Source organism: Chaetura pelagica, unplaced genomic scaffold (assembly GCF_000747805.2).
Source record: "Chaetura pelagica isolate M959 unplaced genomic scaffold, ChaPel_1.0 scaffold103, whole genome shotgun sequence".
Classification (NCBI taxonomy): domain Eukaryota; kingdom Metazoa; phylum Chordata; class Aves; order Apodiformes; family Apodidae; genus Chaetura; species Chaetura pelagica.
Genome location: NW_009953004.1, coordinates 3,634,812 through 3,652,493, shown reverse-complemented (window position 1 = coordinate 3,652,493; position 17,682 = coordinate 3,634,812). Strand labels below are relative to the sequence as shown.

Below are 17,682 nucleotides of genomic sequence, written 5' to 3'. Positions count from 1 at the left end.
GATGGACAGCCAAGGGGTTGGGAAGGGACAGATGGACAGCCAAGGGGTTGGGAAGGGACAGATGGACAGCCAAGGGGTTGGGAAGGGACAGATGGACAGCCAAGGGGTTGGGAAGGGACAGATGGACAGCCAAGGGGTTGGGAAGGGACAGATGGACAGCCAAGGGGTTGGGAAGGGACAGATGGACAGCCAAGGGGTTGGGAAGGGGACAGACAGACAGCCAAGGGGTTGGGAAGGGACAGATGGACAGCCAAGGGGTTGGGAAGGGTACCGTGCTCTCACATCCGTCCAAAAATCATTCATCTCACTCCTCAGCTCTTGCTGCCCGAGCCCCAGGCACAGGGTGCAGAAGCTCTGCTGGGGAACTGATTGCACCCTGCAGCTGTGGGGCTGTCAAAGGGCAATACTTCTGCTCCCAGTTTTGGGGAACATTTAAACACAAGGACATCTCAGCAACACGAGTAGCTTTGAGATTTCAAAGAGCAATTTGAATCAATCACGTTTTGTCAGTGGCAAAAATGTACTTGTAAATCAAAGCTCTGAACACTGTAACAGAGAAAAAGACTTTTCATCTCTCTGGTGATGATTTGATCCAGGGCACAGGCTGCAATGACAATTAGAGCAAATTGGGTGCAGAGAAACATGATTTTATAATGATGTGCCCTTCAACATGGTAATAAGGGCCTCACTATTTCCTTACTATCAAATGAATTTAACAGCAGAGTTGCACTTTGTCTAGAAATACTATCACTGGGTTGTGACAAAGTGCTTCAGGGTTCCTGCTCTGGATATAAAACCACCAGCAGCTGGGCCAGCCCTGCAGACCCTCCTGGGGCCTGGTGGGCTCTGGCAGGGCAGGGCTGCAGCAGCTCACAGCCACCCAGCCCAGGCACTCCTCTCCTCACGCTGCTCCTCAGCTGCATCACCATCGCTTTGCATTTTTTCCTCTGAAGCTGCAAAACCTCTCCACTGGGTTTCTCATATAAACTCTTAGCTTATCTCAGGGGAAAGGTGCAAGGAACAGAAAAAAAAAATCCCCCCAGAGTCTGAGTTGTGAGGTGATGCAGCCCATGTATAAGAATCTCTCTTTCCTGTCTCACTGATCATCAGACCCACTGTTTGCTGCATCCATGGCCTGGGAAGCACAGTCCTGCTGTTGTTGCCGCCACTGCTCCTGCACAGGTGTTAAAAGAGGAGGAGGGAGAGGCAGGTAAGGGGTCGGTGAACAGCTGGACTGACCTCCACTTTCTTCCAGAGAAGCACCAAAGAAGACGGGTCTTTCCCTCAGAGGACGCTTGGAAATGGTGATGGGTTTGTGCCGCCGGGCAGCCACCCTGGGAGGAGGCACCGGGGGGGCTGTGGTGTCTTCTGGGGGGCCAGAGTAGATCTGTAAAGGCAGACAGGTTTAGATGACCATCCCATCTCACCAGGTCCAACAACATCCTCAGAAGTTCACCTCATTAACCTGCTGTCATTAAAAGAAACTTCGCAGCTGCTGCTCCAGCCCTTCTGGATCTTCCAGATCTTTCAGAAGATCCCAACTCTCCCAGCCTTTCCACAGAGGGACAGACAATGTGCACCAGCACTTCCAACGGTTGGCAGCACCCAGGAGAGCCGTGGATGCCAGGGCTGGAGAGAGGATGGAGCAGGGGCAGTGGCTCCATGGATGTGTCCCACTGTAGGCTTCCTACAGAGGTGTCTGCTTGCACACCCCCTGCAGCAACCACAGCTCATTAATGCAGCAAAATCACAAACAGAGACAAAAAGTAGCTCTGAGGCTGACAGCTTCTGAGAAACATCGAGCTTTCCACACCAGTGAGGAGACACAATCCTAAAGCACCCTAACACACCAGAGCATTATCTCAGATTTAATGCTGAATCTTCAGCTCTTGGCTTACAATGAGTGTGTGGCATTCTGGAATTACCTGGGATGAAATACTGGCGTAAAACCAATGCTGCTAAGGAGTTTTATCTCCTTTCTCATTGGTCATATGGCACCTCTATGGCTGGGTTTACTTTTTAAGTTCTCATTTATGTCAGTGCTTTTTTTTTTTTAAGAGCTGAAAAAGAATTAAGCTTCTGGACAGGCTTCTGAAGATCAGGAACACCACAATAAGGACTAAAACCAATTGCTCCTCAGTTTTATGGATATTAACTGAATTTATAGCAGGCTTTAAAGAGTGAGTTACTATGGATGGGCTGGGACTGAGACCTGAGGCTGTGCTGCCCATCCTTCAGCTGGTCCCTTCCCCACTGTTGACAGCTCCAGCCTGGAGGACAACAGCTGGTGTACCAATACCACCAAAAAGCCAGGCCACTGCTCCTTCAGTGCATGCTTTGTTATAGAAGAATAATTGTATCCTGTCACCCAGAAAGTTTTTTTAAATGAAAAAATATAACATTTGGATTTGATTAAGTTCACCACTTTCGTAATTCAAATGAAATCATGTTCTTTCTTCTCCCAGAAAAAGAGCAGTTCTGAAAATCCAGATGGGGGATGACAGAAAAATACGTCCCCACTTTAACCTTCTTGATCCCAAAGCCCAGGTAGCATGGACCATGTGCCATGTACCACAGCAGGGTGGGCACCAGCAGGCAGGTTCCCTGCAGCCCCCTTGCCCAGGCAGTGCAGGGGCAAGCTCAGACCTGCACCCACACTCCTCTGCCAGACCCTCCTGCCTTGCACCCACCCTCCTCTGCCAGGCTCCCACACCGCAGGACTGGTAGGAACACAGATGCTGGTACTTGGGCTTTGCTCCTGACTCAGCCTGCCCTGCTCAGCACAGAGAGGTACCAAACCCCACATGGCAATTTCAGCTGCTTTTCCTTCCCTGTTTGGTGACACACCATGGCTGCTGATGCTCGATGCCAGCAGGGGCTCTGACCTTTGCAGGGGCAGGACATTTTCTCCACTCCAGGGCACAAAGTCTGGAGCACCCCCCTTCCCAGATTCAGAAGAATTTGCTGTGATGTTAACAGCCCATGATTTAAAAGCAGCAGAGCTCACGTACTATTAAAATAGGAAAGGATTGCCTGCAGCAGGGTAACATTTTGAAACATCAGCCTCATTCCTATATATTAACAATACTGGTCTTTTAAAGAAAAAGACATGTTAAATTCCCCATGCTTATCCAGGTACCACAGAATGCTGTTCATAGGAGATGCTCTTCAACACCTGACACCCATGCTAAAACCCACTGCAAACTACTATTTTTAAGAGGTGGGTGCAGACTCGGCTTTCCTTCTGCCCTCCAAATGAAAATCCAAGTTAAACAACTTGAAGGTACAAAGGTATTGACAGACTTTCATATTTGGAAGGTTTGTACAGTGAAGGTTTTCAACTTATTTAATTTAACCATGGTACTGAAATGTAAGTTGTGGAAACAGTAATTATCCACAAAGACTTAATGAAGAGTTACTTTGTCCTTAGAGCCTTGATATTGCACCATATAAACCACAACCCCTCTTCCTCCAGACTCATTTCATGTGTTTGCTCATGTGTGAGCTAAAGACACTTTAATCTCTGATGCTGAACTTACAAGCTCAATCTAATAAATGTTACTAACATAACCTTATCACTGAAGAAATTAAAAGCAAGCAAAGTGATGTCTGGCTTAATTAAAGATTTCATTTCATCTCTTAAGAGGTAGCAGTGTAAAGGGAGTATTGACTCAGCCTGCACTACAGGCTGTACAAGGGAGGGGACAGAGGCTCTGGAGCAAGTTATGCCAGGATCCCAACACACAAGTGAGTCACTGTTTTGCTGCAGGGTCTTATTAAAAGTGCTTGCAGAGACCTACAAAGAAATGGGCATGTGATTTTCATGAGCTTCTCGTGTGTACACTCCAAGGTATCTCTGAGTAATTTCATCCTGTTTCTCTGTTTCCAGTCCTCAGCACCATAACTGACTTCCAAGCCACCCTCTGCTCCCCCTTTGCTTGCTCCAACTCCACATCCACTGTTGCAAGAACCCTGTTCCTTCAGCCTTGGCCTCCTCTTCCTTTCCCAAACAGGCAGCTTACCTTCTGCACGTGTGCTGTCCTGTCTGCAGGGAGCAACACCCCAAGCTCCCCACAGCAAAACACATTCTACCTCTAAGACGTAAGAGATTGTTTGGACACTCTGTAATGTAAAGTATTATGAAAAGCTGAAGGACCAAATCCACTCCTCTGAACCTAGCCCTGTTCTCAGGAAAGCAAACTGCTTCCTGGTACACTGATCTGAATGCAAATGCTGCTGAAGTTTGAGAATATTAACATGCAGCTTTATCACTCCCCAGCCCCCTGAGAGCCCGAAGTCTGTACTAAGCCTGTACTCTACTAACTTTTTTCCCTGCACTAACAGTTGAACAGTGTCTCATCTTGGACTGTGCCCACTGAAACCAGTGATGCTCTGGTCTGGCTCCTGCCTTCAGCAAAGGGAGGCATAAATGTGCAGGCAAAGAACAGGGTTTGTTTTTTTTCAATAAAGATTCCTCTGATTTAAAAAGAAAAGCAAAAACCCCTAGACTCAGGGTTTCCTCCAGAACTAGCTAAAGGCAACAGTGAGGAACACTTCTGCTACACTTTTTGTTCCCTTCTGAAGCATTTCAGAACAGTGTGTTATTTAAAATAATCCCAGCCCCTGAGGAGACTCCAGAAAGAGGAGCCAGAGCTCTGCGTCGTTGCCACAGCAACAGCTTGGATGGAGCAGCCAGGAGCTGTGTGGGGGCACCTCGGGGCTGCTGCCCTCCCTACCTTTCCAAAGTGCTCGATGAGGATCTCAACCACGATGTTTTGGAATTTGATGTTCATCATGGCTGCCACCGTGTCCTCCTGCGCGCGCATCAGGGTGGGCCCAAAGATCACCCCCATGTTGGAGGGGGACATCAGGTTCTCCCGGCTGTGCTCACACACGCTGCAGAGAGCAGGGAGAGATGGAAAAGGGTTTGTTTTCTTGCAAGTAGATCTTACTCCAAGCAGTTAAAAAAAAAGGATACAGTAGGAATCGGTCGCTCCATTTTCCTCGTGTTGTCTCAGCAGGATTTGTTTCCCAAACCCCCCAGAGATAACACACATCTCCAGCTGTGACAGGCACGGCTGGCTGGGACAGCTGCTTGGGAGAGCAACGTGCTGACAGCATTTTTATTTGATCCCTTCCCATTCCCATCTCCTCTTTTAAGTCGGCAACCAAAAGTCATCTGCATGACACTCACACAAAGGGAATGATTTAAACTGGGTTATCCTGGTCATCCAGAACTGGCTTTTGGCTTTAATTTTTCCTCTCTCTGCAGAAGGACCAAATGAAGGGAGCAAACTTTGGATGTTTTCAAGAAATCTCTACACAGCATCTTCTTTCTGAAAAATGCACTGTTCTCACCAAACACAGCTCTCCTTGTCCAGCAGACCTTCCAGCTCCAGAGAAGCACACAAGCCTGTGGAGAAGCTCCAACTGCTGCCTCCAATACCAGCCACCTAGGTGGGCCCTCTCTGCTTCCAGGAGTGGACCAGAGGAGAGAGATCAATGCTGACATGAAATGAACTCTAGGTTTGCCCTGTAGCTCTGGTATTAAAGAGGTTTCTGCCAGTGTGAATTGGAGAGGGAACAGAATTTAAGCAAAAACACTTGAAGAAATAAACACAGTGACCACAAGCACAGTGTTAGTTTCATCGTCAGCCACTGAAAGCTCTGCCACTTACAGAGAAAGGTTTCTAAAAGCCAAGTAAACATGTTGATGAAGGGTTGGGAGGGGATGGCAGGCAGGATCCTCACCAGCCTTCCTCACCCCAAAGAGGGCCATGGCACTGAGGGCCACACACTCGCCTTCGGGTGTCAGGATGTGACAAGCCCAGATCAGCTCTGTGGATTTCTGAAACCTTCCAGCTTTGAAAAGGACTTCTCCAAAGGTCCAAAGCAATCCCTGTCATACAGGAGCCATTGCTCCTGCAAGCCCTGGTCCTTCTAACCACACACATATTTCTCCCTTGCTTTTGAACTTCAGCATGGCTCATCACCAGCATCTCCCCTCACTGCATCCCTGCTCCTCCCTGGGGTGGACAGGGCAGAGCTTCTGCCCTGAGATTTTGCTTCAGTGCAACAAGAAGACAGGAAAATGCCCATTTTCCAGTGCTGTGCTGGTGCCACTCAAGTAACAGATTTAAGTCAGTGGCTCACTGGTGCTGCTCAGTGCCACCAAGTGTCCAACGCGCCTGCACGACAGCAGAGACTGACATGCTGGAGCCTTCCCGCTGCTCTGAGGGCTCAGGACATGGAATCCATAGAGCTGGAGATAAAATCAAAGCATGCAGCCCATGGGCACAGGTCCTACAGCCGTTCTAAAACCCCAGACCTAATGTTCTTGTTAACTGGAGCAAGAGGTGACAGGTTTATAGCTCTGCTGACAGAGGATATTTTAGTTTTAAAATAATTTCCTGCTTGGTGCTTGTCAGAAAGGGGATGAAAGTGGCATTTAGAAAGAAAAGCATCACTTAATGTACTGGATAGCAAAGATAATCATACCATTTGTGCAGCCCAAACATAAATTTCTAGAGGTACCATGGTGGAAACAATTTTGTAAACCTGCCACAAAAAAAGGCTTGTTCTGCTGATTCCATTATTCCACTTTCTTTGGGTTTAGAGAAAAACATCTGCTTACTTGACAAGGTGCTGTATGAGGAGCTCTAACATCTCTCTGTTCTTGTCAGGTAGTTTATAGACCAGTGCATGAATGGCTCCCAGCCTGTAATCCAGGTTTTCAGATTCTGTAAAGAAGTAACACAGAGAAAAGTTTGTGCCCGTCACTTTCAAAGTAAATACATTAAAGTAAGATAAAGCCAAAGAAAATCTGTGGGAGCTGTTCCTGCTGCAGTGCAGGGCTGGCTGGCCAGACCCAGCAATGGGAAGAAGGGAAGTGAGATTACATAGCAACAGGGTAATCACTATGAGAAACAAAATTAAGTGGAAATGAAGAAATTAAGCTTGAAAGGGAGCTCAGTCACACTCTGCCCCTGAGCATGGCCAGGTTCTCCCCTTTGCACCCTTGCCCTGCACCCCTGGGGAGCACACAGCCCCTCTGCTGGGTCTCATATCAGCCCCGAGAGCTGCAACACCCAGGAACATGGTAAAATGTCCTATGGGGAAAAAACTGAGTCCCTGACCCAAAGAGGTCACCCTTAAGAGCATAAATAATCAAGAAACAATAAAATACCTGGTGTGAAAAGAATAGTGTGGGAGCTTGGGACCTGAGAATGTGGAAGCTTCTGAGGGAGGGTAGGGAAGGGATCATGGTTTTGCACATACTCAACCCTCATTGGTTTAACCAGTTCTGAAAGTAATAAATCTTGGACTTGATCACAACCGGTAGGTGGTGGAATATTTTCCTTTCCAAGAAAGAACAAGTGTTATTCATTCTCCAGAGGTCTAAACCAAGGAGAGGTGGGTGCTCTCCTACCCTCCCTTTGAGGTGTGAAGGATGCTTTAGTCCAGAGCTCCTGAGTGTGCCATGGATTTCCAAATGCCAGTACTCTCATGCTGAGGGAGATGACCAATTCCTGGTATCCCTCCAGGCTCCATCTCAGTGTGCCAGCTCTCAACACACTCTGAGGATGCAGCTAGTGCAGAATGATTCAGGCTTGTTTGAAATGGCCACAACAGGAGCTGAGAACTGTCTGGGTTAGCACAGGTGATGGCCTCTCAGTACATCAATGTTACTGGCTCATCTCCCTTAATAATATCTGGGGCTCAGTCCCAAGAGCTGCAGCAGAAAAATGTCTTTAATGTACTTGTAGACACTTTGGATTCAACATCCCAGGACAAATTTCACAACCTAAAGGGGGCACCTGCCCACCTGTGTAGCAACAGCACACCCCATCCCCTCACAGGTTTAAAATAAATATCTTAATACTATTGGAAAAAAATTATTCTGGGACACTTGTGCTGATTTCAGGTCAGTTGACATCTTCAGGCTCTCCAGACCCTCTGAGAGCATGAAACCCTGCTAGAGGGAAGAGCACTACAGCAGTAAAGGAAAGAGGGGAGGAAATCCCACCACCTCCCATGCACATGTAAGCACTCAGATCCTCTTCCCACAGGGGAGGTGGTGGGATGGTGGGTGCAGGGCTGGTAGAGCTGCTGGTGGTTCTGATGTGGGCTGGTTGGGGAGGGCAGGGCAAGGACCGTCGCAGGGCAGGTGTGGGACTTACTGGCAGCCAGGACCAACTCTTTGTGGAGCTTGTACGTCATGACGGGTTCAGACAGGTTCCTGCAGTAACCAGAAATAAAACTGAGCTCTCACAGGGAGCACAACCCCCTGCTGATGGATTTGGAACAGGCAACGCTGCTCGACCCCCGGCACCCGTGGCTCCCGCTGGCATCTCCCTCCTGCCCGTGTGATCTCAACAGTTTTGTCATAGGGTGGGGGGGTCTGGAGCAGGCACAGGGCTCAAAAAAGAAAGAAAAAGGAAATAAAGAAAGAGAGAGAGAAAGACAGAAAGAGATAAGAGAGGCAGGCAGGAAGGAAGGAAGAATCCATTCCTCTTCCCAAAGCCTTTGTCACTTCTTTGGCCTTTCCAATAGCCAGATGTTAACATCTGGCAGTTCACTCTGCTTTTTGCCCGGATCAGTCCCAAGCTCTTTTGCTCACTGGGGCAGGTAGGACCCGCAGTGCTACCTGAGATAAAACTTCAGAGAGCTGGTAATTGTCTTGATGTCCCAGTCACCACTTTGGAGATCCACATCCCCTGGGCATTTCGGATCTGGAAGAAGAACAAAATGACTTTAAAATAAGGTCCATTTTGAGGCTGTTCATATATAGCACGTGCTCAGGGACGGGACGTTCTCGAGACAAATGGAGCTACAGCAGCACATGAAGAAAGCTGCTGATTCTCACAATCGGGAAAAGTAGAACAGTACCAGCACCAGGATTTTGGAAAGGCTGAGAAGCAGTGCTAATTAGGACAAAGGAGGAAGCAGAAGGTAATATTTAAGCAGTGGTCAAAGTTTAGTGTGGGCATAGTCTCTAGAGATGTTTTATTTTTCCCACCACAGCCAAGACTGGCAGAACCAACACATTTCAATGGATCCAAGACAAGCTTTCTGATATCCAAAGTAATCTGTGTCCAGCTCCAATCTCTCCTTCACAGCTACTCTCTGAAGGCTGCTCTGGAAATATTCCTTCCCACTGCACAGAGAGGAGGGAGCTCAGAGGAGGAGGCACAGCAGCAAGGAAGTACATTTTGTTCCTGCCAATCCTCACCAAACAACCACATCATTTCTGTGGTACAATGAAGTAAGGGACATGGTTGGAGGACAGGGGACAGCTGGACTAAAGAAATAAACTGCATGATTTATTTTAAAAAAGAAGTAGGATGAGAGACGAAAAATAAAAACTATAAAAATCTATCTCCTCACTGAAGTTCAGGATGAAACCCTCCTGCAGCAGCTATTTCTGTAATGTTGGGACTTTCCATCCTGAGCTAGTACACAGTGGGGTGGCAAGTGGTCAACCAGACCAATGCATATAAATCAAAGGGAAAGCCACTAAGTGGTGAGATTCAGAGGAGAAAACCACAGGGGTGCTCACAGGGAGGGTGAGAATCAAGAAGCAATAAAAATTTGGGCTAATAATTAGTCATCAAGCAAGAGTAATTGGAGAGCTGGCTGAAGTCACTGCCCCCTGGGAATCGGGCACAGCTCGGTCAGAGCAAAGCAGCTGGTGTGATAAACAACAACAACAGTAAAACCACTAGTAAACAATAGTAAAACCACTAGTAAACAAGAGTAAAAACAATAGTAAATGCCTCTGAATGCTACATTAGTGTCTGACATCTGTGCAGGAGCTGGTGTGAGCCCAGGGCACACAGGTACCAATGCACACACACCTTCTGCCCTGAGCTGCAGCCCCTCAGGCTCAGCCTTTGGGTGGGTGGGACAGGACCCTTGGGGTTTGCCCCTGGGGTTCACTGCCTGCCCTGGCCCCCAGGGACCACGGGTTCTGGCCCAGGGCCCACACACTGCAAGGCTGCTGAGCCCCACACACTGCAGTGATGCTGAGCCCCACAGCCCCTGCAGGCAGTTCAGCAGCTTCCCATATAAAGACCACATGCCCATTCCCAGGCTTGTGAGAAACATGGGATTCAGTGCCCGGAAAGGCTGCCAGCACCAACACACACATGGCATTTAATCACATACACAGGGCACACAGTGAGACACTCCAGCCCTTCGGGTGAAATCCCTGGTTCCCTGGTGCTGGGCTCCCTGCTGAAGCTCCCAGGGCATCCCTCTAGCACACCCAGAGGAAAAGGGTGCCCTGAGCTGGGCTGTGGGTGCTGGGTTAGGAGGTGGCTGTGCTGGACTTGTGGGACACAGCACATCAGCCAAGTGACAGGAGGGGCTGCCCCAACCCTGATCCAGCCCTGGGGATCCAGCACCCTAATTACTGAGCCCCAACCAGCGGGTCTGGCCCTCATCTGCACTGCCTGAATAAGAATGGGGAAGGAAAGCCAAGTGGTGGCTTGGTGAGCCAGGATTCCTGCTGTCACTCAGCTCAGGGGATGCTGGCCCACCCCTGGCAGCACCCTGGCTGTCCACAGCCCTTGGCTGCCACATCTGGGAGCTGCTGGCCACGCAGGCAGCCGAGGAGAAGCTGAGGGCTCATCTCTCTTTGGCCAATGTCTCACACCTCAGGCCTGCAGCAGGAGTATGTGCCCCACACATGACTCCAAAATGCCTGAATATTTTTAGCAGGTGATGGCACAAGGCCTGTCCCCACTGCTCCGGGGTCACTGCTTCATTACATCTCACTGCTGCTCACTTGGCTTAACGTGCAGGTTGCACCAGAAACACATGAATGCAGCTTAAAGGGAGAGGCAAGAGAGTGGGCTGCAGAAAAGAGGCCAGAAGAGAAGGGGAAGATGTGCCTTGGAGGGGCCACAGGGATCAGAGCCCACACTTGACTCTTCTCACTGTGAAACTTGATCTTAAACAAGACAAAACCAGGACAATCCAGTTGCATGGAATAATTAATTCTTACCAAAAAAGGCATTCAGCAACTTCTGCACCTGAATGTTGCTGCCAACAGTCCTGTAGACGCCCTCTGTAGCAATCCCTGCAAGAGAAAAGCCAGAGAGTCATCCTATGCTCCTGCTGCTGGTGGGAATTCCTCAAGTCCCACCTCGTGGGGCTCCTCTCCTGGCTCTCAGGGTGCTGGCTCCACTTCTCCCCAGGCAGCTGCCCTGGATACACTTCTCTCCCTCCTGCAGCCCAGGCCAGTCATGTGCAGCAGCCCCACCAGCCTGCTTTGTCCTGCTGCTTTTAACACAAGGGGGTGAACAACCCCATAGCCCAGCTAAGTGCTGCCAGTCCCACCAGGCAGGGAGAGCTGTTCCAGAGCTGTTCTCCTTCTGCCCAACAAGGAGCTTCCTCAGAGCCAAAGATGAGAACCCTGGGGAACAAAAACAGCACAATGGTGGAAATTCAGTCTTCACTGGAATTGAGTGTTAACAACATCCCAGATCATGGAGTTTCTGTTCCTCTGATACACAGAATTCCTGTGGTTGGAAAAGACCTCCAGGATCATCAAGTCCAACCATCAACCTAACACTGACAACTCCTTAAACCATATCCCTCAGTACTATGCCTATATGACTCTTAAATCCCTCCAGAGATGGTGGCTCCACTAACACCCTGGGCAGCCTGTTCCCAACAACTCTTCCAGGGAAGAAATTCTTCCCACCATCCAACCTAAACCTCCCTTGGTGCAACCTGAGGCCATCACCTCTTGTCCTATCACTTGTAACTTCATTGCTGAGACTGATCCCTACCTCTTTCCAACCTCCTCATCCAAGTCCCATTTCACTGGTAACATCACAATACTGCAGAAAATACAGTATCATTCAAGCCTGTGGGAAGTTGGCCAAAATTAACCCTAAATTGTGAATTTTCAGCGCCAAATTGCTGGAAAGCAGAGAATTCTGAGCTCAAAATTGCTGGAAAATAGCGAATTTTGAGTCGAAAATTGCAGCAAATTAGTGAATTCTGAGCCCCAAATCGCTGGAAAACAGCCAATTTTGAGCTCAACGTTTCTGGAAAATAGTGCATTTTGATCCCAGAGTTGTTGGAAAATAGTGAATTTTGGGCCCCAAATTGCAGAAAAATAGCTAATTCTGAGCCCAAAATTTCTGGACAATAGTGAATTTTCATAGAATCATAGAATCACAGAATCTTAGGGGCTGGAAGGGACCTCGAGAGATCATCTAGTCCAACCCCCCTGCCAGAGCAGGGTCACCTAGAGTACATCACACAGGAACTCATCTAAAACTGGCCTGATGAGTCAGTTTTCTAAACACTCCCATCACATTCATATCTAATGCCTTGTCTTTAAATTATATATAGCCATATATTCAATTTTTTGCACATTGATGTAGAAACCTTAATTTAGCCCTTTGAAACTAATTTTGCAAAGATAGTTTCCTAGGTTTGTAGTATGAACTACAATAGACAGAATTTTTAAAAGCTCCCACTTACTTCATCAAGAGGGTTCTGTAAACTATGAGGTTTTGTTTCTGCTTATGTAGCTAAGATTCCATTCCAAAGGAGGTACATTTTTTTTGAAGCGGTTTAAGGAGGTACATCCATATACAACCACAGTCCTACCACTGACATGCAAGTTTTTGCCAAGTCTATCATGTTCCATCAGGTTATGTCAGTATATTTGGTTTCTGTGGCAAGGTTTTTATAGCGGTGGAGCTACAGAGGTAGCTCCTATGAGAACCTGCTAGAAACTTCCTTTTTGTCTGGTAGAAAGTTTAGATACCAAGAATTAAAAAAACCCACAACAAACAGATATTAAAATTCAGAAATCAACTTCTGAATGAAAATTATTACCATATAGTAATTCATAACTGATCCCCCATCATTAATTAAGGAGAATTGATAATCTTAATGGGATTTGAAAGTAAATAGTATATTGTAATTTTTAACCTTTTATTATCCAATTTTTCAATTTTTTTCACTTTGGTTTGTGTTTAGAATCAGAGTGATATACATAAGGAACAACTCATAGCAAATATATTCATACCTGTGTTTCGTGTTTCAGCCACAAGGCTGATTTGTGTCCTATTGGTTGAACTAATAAGTACTAATGTATTCTATAGGTAAATCTATTGATTCAAAGGCACTTGGAAATATTGGTTTCTCAATTAATAAATGGCTGTGCACAGCAGCTTGATTTGAATTAGGCTGCAAAATTAAAATGATCCTCAATAATCAGGACTTTTTGTATTTTTAAGAATTCTTTTCTCAGTCTTGAATTTAATATTAATTTTTGTGTCCTTGATTGTTAAGCTTTGTTTTCAAGTGCCAAACATAGTGAGGCTGTTAAGAAATATCACTTAACTTTCAAATTGTCTTGTCTGTTTTGTCCTCATTGACATTTTACTCTCCTTTTGTAGATTAAATCTAAGATGTAAAAGGGTATTAAAATAATATTTTTTTTCATTATTCTATCAAAGCACGCATTATTTTTGAGAAAATAAAAAAGGCTAATTCATTGCTGTTGTTATGTGATACAGCACACCAGTTCCATATATGCCGAAGAGCAAAGAGGGTATCTTGTTTGTCAAAAGCTAAATAAATATTCAAATCAGATCAAGGTTCAGAGAAGTTGGTAGCAGACACAAATGTCTATTGATGCTGGAGCCTTCATCTCTTTCTGTTCATATTTTCCATCATAGCTGTCCTGAATCCATACCAAAGTCATACCCACTTTACATTCTGTTCACTGCCTTTTTTTCCACAACTTCATGAAAATCCCTGAAGCAGCATGGTTCACATTAAGAGGAAATTCCACAAATGAAACATGAGAAATGAATCTGCTTTGGAGGTAGAAGTTCTAGAATATACAGAGATGAGAATTCATTGCAACTGCAACATTTTATTGCAAGGGTAAGCAAAGTGAGGATAAGAAGTTACAAAAAAAAATATATTGGATATGCAAAGTTCAGTAGTAATATAATTTCATAATAGATAATGAAAAAAATAATTATTTAGCTACTTCAGAGAAAAAGAGAAGATAAAAGGGAAGGTAAGAGCTCTAATTATCAGAAAGTAAATACACTAGAGGGGAGGAAAAGTGGAATTTCTAAGTACTTGCTCTGCTTCAGTTCACTCAAAACAACTCTTCTGTGAAATGATTAATTATGCTGGGAGTAGATGAACAACATAAGAGAAGAGACATCAACACCGTAAAGAGCAAGTGAGAAATTACCTGGACTGAATTAATGTTTTGAATCAGCAAGGCCAGATTAAATCCATCAGAGAGTACTAAAGGAATTAGCCAATGAGGTTTCATAGTCCATGGCAAATGATTTTACAGAACTCCAAGGAGATCCTAGGGTTGCAGATTAGAAGCCTGACATCCATTATAGGAAACATACCAGCTAAAAAGAGATGTAACATGAATAAAAGTATTATTAGTGCTAGAATGATGTTAAGGCACAGAGCAAAACAAATGTTAGCGTTTAAAAAGGACTTATATATTAGACAGAAGTGTCGTATATATGATATCTTTTGCCAAATAAGCATATTTACTACACTAATTCAAGGTATTGTAAGGTACAACCTGTAGAAAAGAAAAATCTAGGTTACCATAGCTCACTGAAACCAGATAGCATCTACACCAAATATTACCGAAACATTTCAGAAAGCAGAAAACCAAAGATGATTGCTCAATAAGGACTCTACGAACTTCATAGTTCTAGTAATCCTTAATAAACCCACACTTAATCCCCAGTCCATTAACTGTTGGCCTAGCTTAAATCCCTCTTTCCTCATAATTGATACTTCTTAACTTGTAAGATTCACATCTCAAAATCAGAAGTCAAAGTAGAAAACTAGTATGACTTATAACTTTTAAGTTTATACTGCTGGGCTCATCTACAGCCTCTTGAACATTAGATACAGATAAATCACCCATAAAGCAAAAAAGTAGATACTAAGTCACTCTCCTGAACAGAAGTCAGTTAATGGTGACAGATAAATGTTGCCATCTACAAAAAGTTTTCACCTCCAGTGTTCCCCCAGATTACCTTCTCTGTTTCTCTTCCAAATCTATCAGTCCACTGATAGCAACATGCCTTGGTCTTTGTTTCCAACATTAGACCAAATGTATAACTTATAGAATCATAGAATCATAGAATCATAGAATCTTAGGGGCTGGAAGGGACCTCGAGAGATCATCTAGTCCAACCCCCCTGCCAGAGCAGGGTCACCTAGAGTACATCACACAGGAACTCATCCAGGTGGGTTTTGAATGTCTCCAGTGAGGGAGACTCCACAACCTCCCTGGGCAGTCTGTTCCAGTGCTCTGTCACTCTCACAGTAAAAAAATTTTTTCGGATATTCACCTTGAACTTCCTATGCTCCAATTTACACCCATTACCCCTTGTCCTATCACTGGTCATCACTGAGAAAAGCCTAACTCCGTCCCCCTGACACTCACCCCTTACATATTTGTAAACATTGATGAGGTCACCCCTCAGTCTCCTTTTCTCCAAGCTAAAGAGACCCAGCTCCCTCAGCCTTTCCTCATAAGGGAGATGTTCCACTCCCCTAATCATCTTCGTAGCTCTGCGCTGGACTCTTTCGAGCAGTTCCCTGTCCTTTTTGAACTGAGGGGCCCAGAACTGGACACAATACTCCAGATGTGGCCTCACCAATGCAGAATAGAGGGGGAGGAGAACCTCTCTTGACCTACTAACCACACCCTTTCTAATGCACCCCAGGATGCCATTGGCCTTCTTGGCCACAAGGGCACATTGCTGGCTCATGGTCATCCTCCTGTCTACCAGGACCCCCAGGTCTCTTTCACCTACACTACTCTCCAGCAGTTCAGCCCCCAACCTGTACTGGGACATGGTGTTGTTCTTCCCCAAATGTAAAACTCTGCACTTCCCCTTGTTGAATTTCATCATGTTTCTCCCCGCCCAATTCTCCAACCTATCTAAGTCTCTCTGAATGGCAGCACAGCCTTCTGGTGTGTCAGCCACTCCTCCCAGCTTAGTGTCATCAGCAAACTTGCTGAGGGTACATTCTATACCCTCATCCAGGTCGTTGATGAAGATGTTGAACAACACCGGTCCCAGTACCGACCCCTGAGGGACTCCACTAGTCACACACCTCCAACCAGATTCTGCCCCATTGACTACAACTCTCTGACTCCTTCCTTTCAACCAGTTCCTAATCCACCTCACTTCCTGATCACCAAACCCATACCTGATCAACTTTTCTACAAGGATGCTGTGGGAGACGGTGTCAAATAGTGAATTTTGAGCCCAAAGTTCCTAAAGAAACAGCAAATGTTGAGCCCCAAACTCACCTTTGGTTTCCACGGCGTTGATGCACTTCCGGACAAACTTGAAGCCAACCTCGTTCAGCTCCACTGTTCCAAAGAAGAGGAGCAGGATGAGCTGCTAGGATGAGGTCACACACCCCCTGCTGTGCACCCCAGGCTGCAGAGCCCCAGCAGCTCCACACCAGCATCTGCATCCTGCCCATCCCTCCAGGAAAACACAGGCATTCCTTCCATCCTGACAAGGAATTATTAGTTGCATTTGTTCTCCTTTTTTCCTTGAATTTACTTGGAGTTCCAGCACTGCTTTCTACCCCCCTTCTGTCTTTAATAATAAGTGTAACTCAGAGTCCTGCCACATGTGAATTCATGCATGATCAGGAATTGATCAATTATTTCCAGAACATGCTGCAAAACCCGCAGTTGAAGCTCTTCCATATCCACAGGATCAACTCATTTCTGCTTGTCTCCTTGACTCAATTAAAAAGTAAAACTAATCCAGCTTGATATGCTGAGTAAAGCAGACCACAGGTTGTTGTTCCAGCCAATTAACCAGTCTGTCTCTGTGCCTCACGAATCACAGATGCAGGTGGAAAGTCAGGATGTTTTTCTATACACGTATTGTGGCTTCTGTAATCACACAACAACTCCTGCTAATTTTTTTTTTGAGTATCTAGAAGGGTTGTTCCAGTTCTAGTGTGAAATATCTTCCTGTTCAGTGCAAACATCTACATTGAATTCCTCTTAAATGACCATGCTGGGATTTTTACAGTTTGGGTTATTTGAGGGTGCTTGGGGTTTTTTTTGGTCATCTGTTTAACATAAAACAACAATGTATTGTAAAAAACTGCTGCAGGACACACCTGGACCAACTCCAGCCAGAGCACAGGCTGTGCTGGTGAATCCTGTGATATCACTGTCTTTTCAGCAAGTTTTTTTATCATGATTTTGCCTTTTCTGAGCAACAGTGATGAAAAGCTCAGAGATATCCTAGCTCTAACACAGGAATGAGTAAAGAACCCCTTAAGTACAGATCCACTTGGTATTTGATACTGTGATATGACCTGAAGTCTTTCTAGCTCTAATCTATTAAAACCAGAGTGTATTTACCTTTGTGAAAGGGACACATTCTTCTCATGCATGTAATGCAAACACAGGCAAACAACAGGCCTCATGCTTATTCCTCAGATGACACTGCTTCTACTTTCATTAATGTCAGCTAATTAAAGTGGTGATAAAAGTAAGCTCTGAGGTACAGAATGCAGGTTTCCCCCCAGCTGATGAAGTTTTCCAGGGCAGCACACTCAGTGCAGCACTGCCCACTCCCCTGCCCTGGAGCTGCAGGGTGGGAGACACAG

General features: G+C 45.9%; 1 protein-coding gene across 1 annotated transcript in view; it reads right to left on the bottom strand.

Moving 5' to 3' along the window:
* The window catches only part of OPHN1 (oligophrenin 1), a 50,976-nt gene that overhangs the window by 8,224 nt on the left and 25,070 nt on the right, over window positions 1-17,682 (bottom strand). The window contains exons 13-19 of the mRNA XM_009996632.1: window positions 16,352-16,414; window positions 11,009-11,083; window positions 8,648-8,732; window positions 8,181-8,239; window positions 6,635-6,740; window positions 4,737-4,896; window positions 1,240-1,387 (exon numbers count right to left, since the gene is read on the bottom strand). Of these exons, the coding sequence (XP_009994934.1) occupies window positions 1,240-1,387; window positions 4,737-4,896; window positions 6,635-6,740; window positions 8,181-8,239; window positions 8,648-8,732; window positions 11,009-11,083; window positions 16,352-16,414 (696 nt within the window). The remainder of the gene's footprint in view (window positions 1-1,239; window positions 1,388-4,736; window positions 4,897-6,634; window positions 6,741-8,180; window positions 8,240-8,647; window positions 8,733-11,008; window positions 11,084-16,351; window positions 16,415-17,682) is intronic.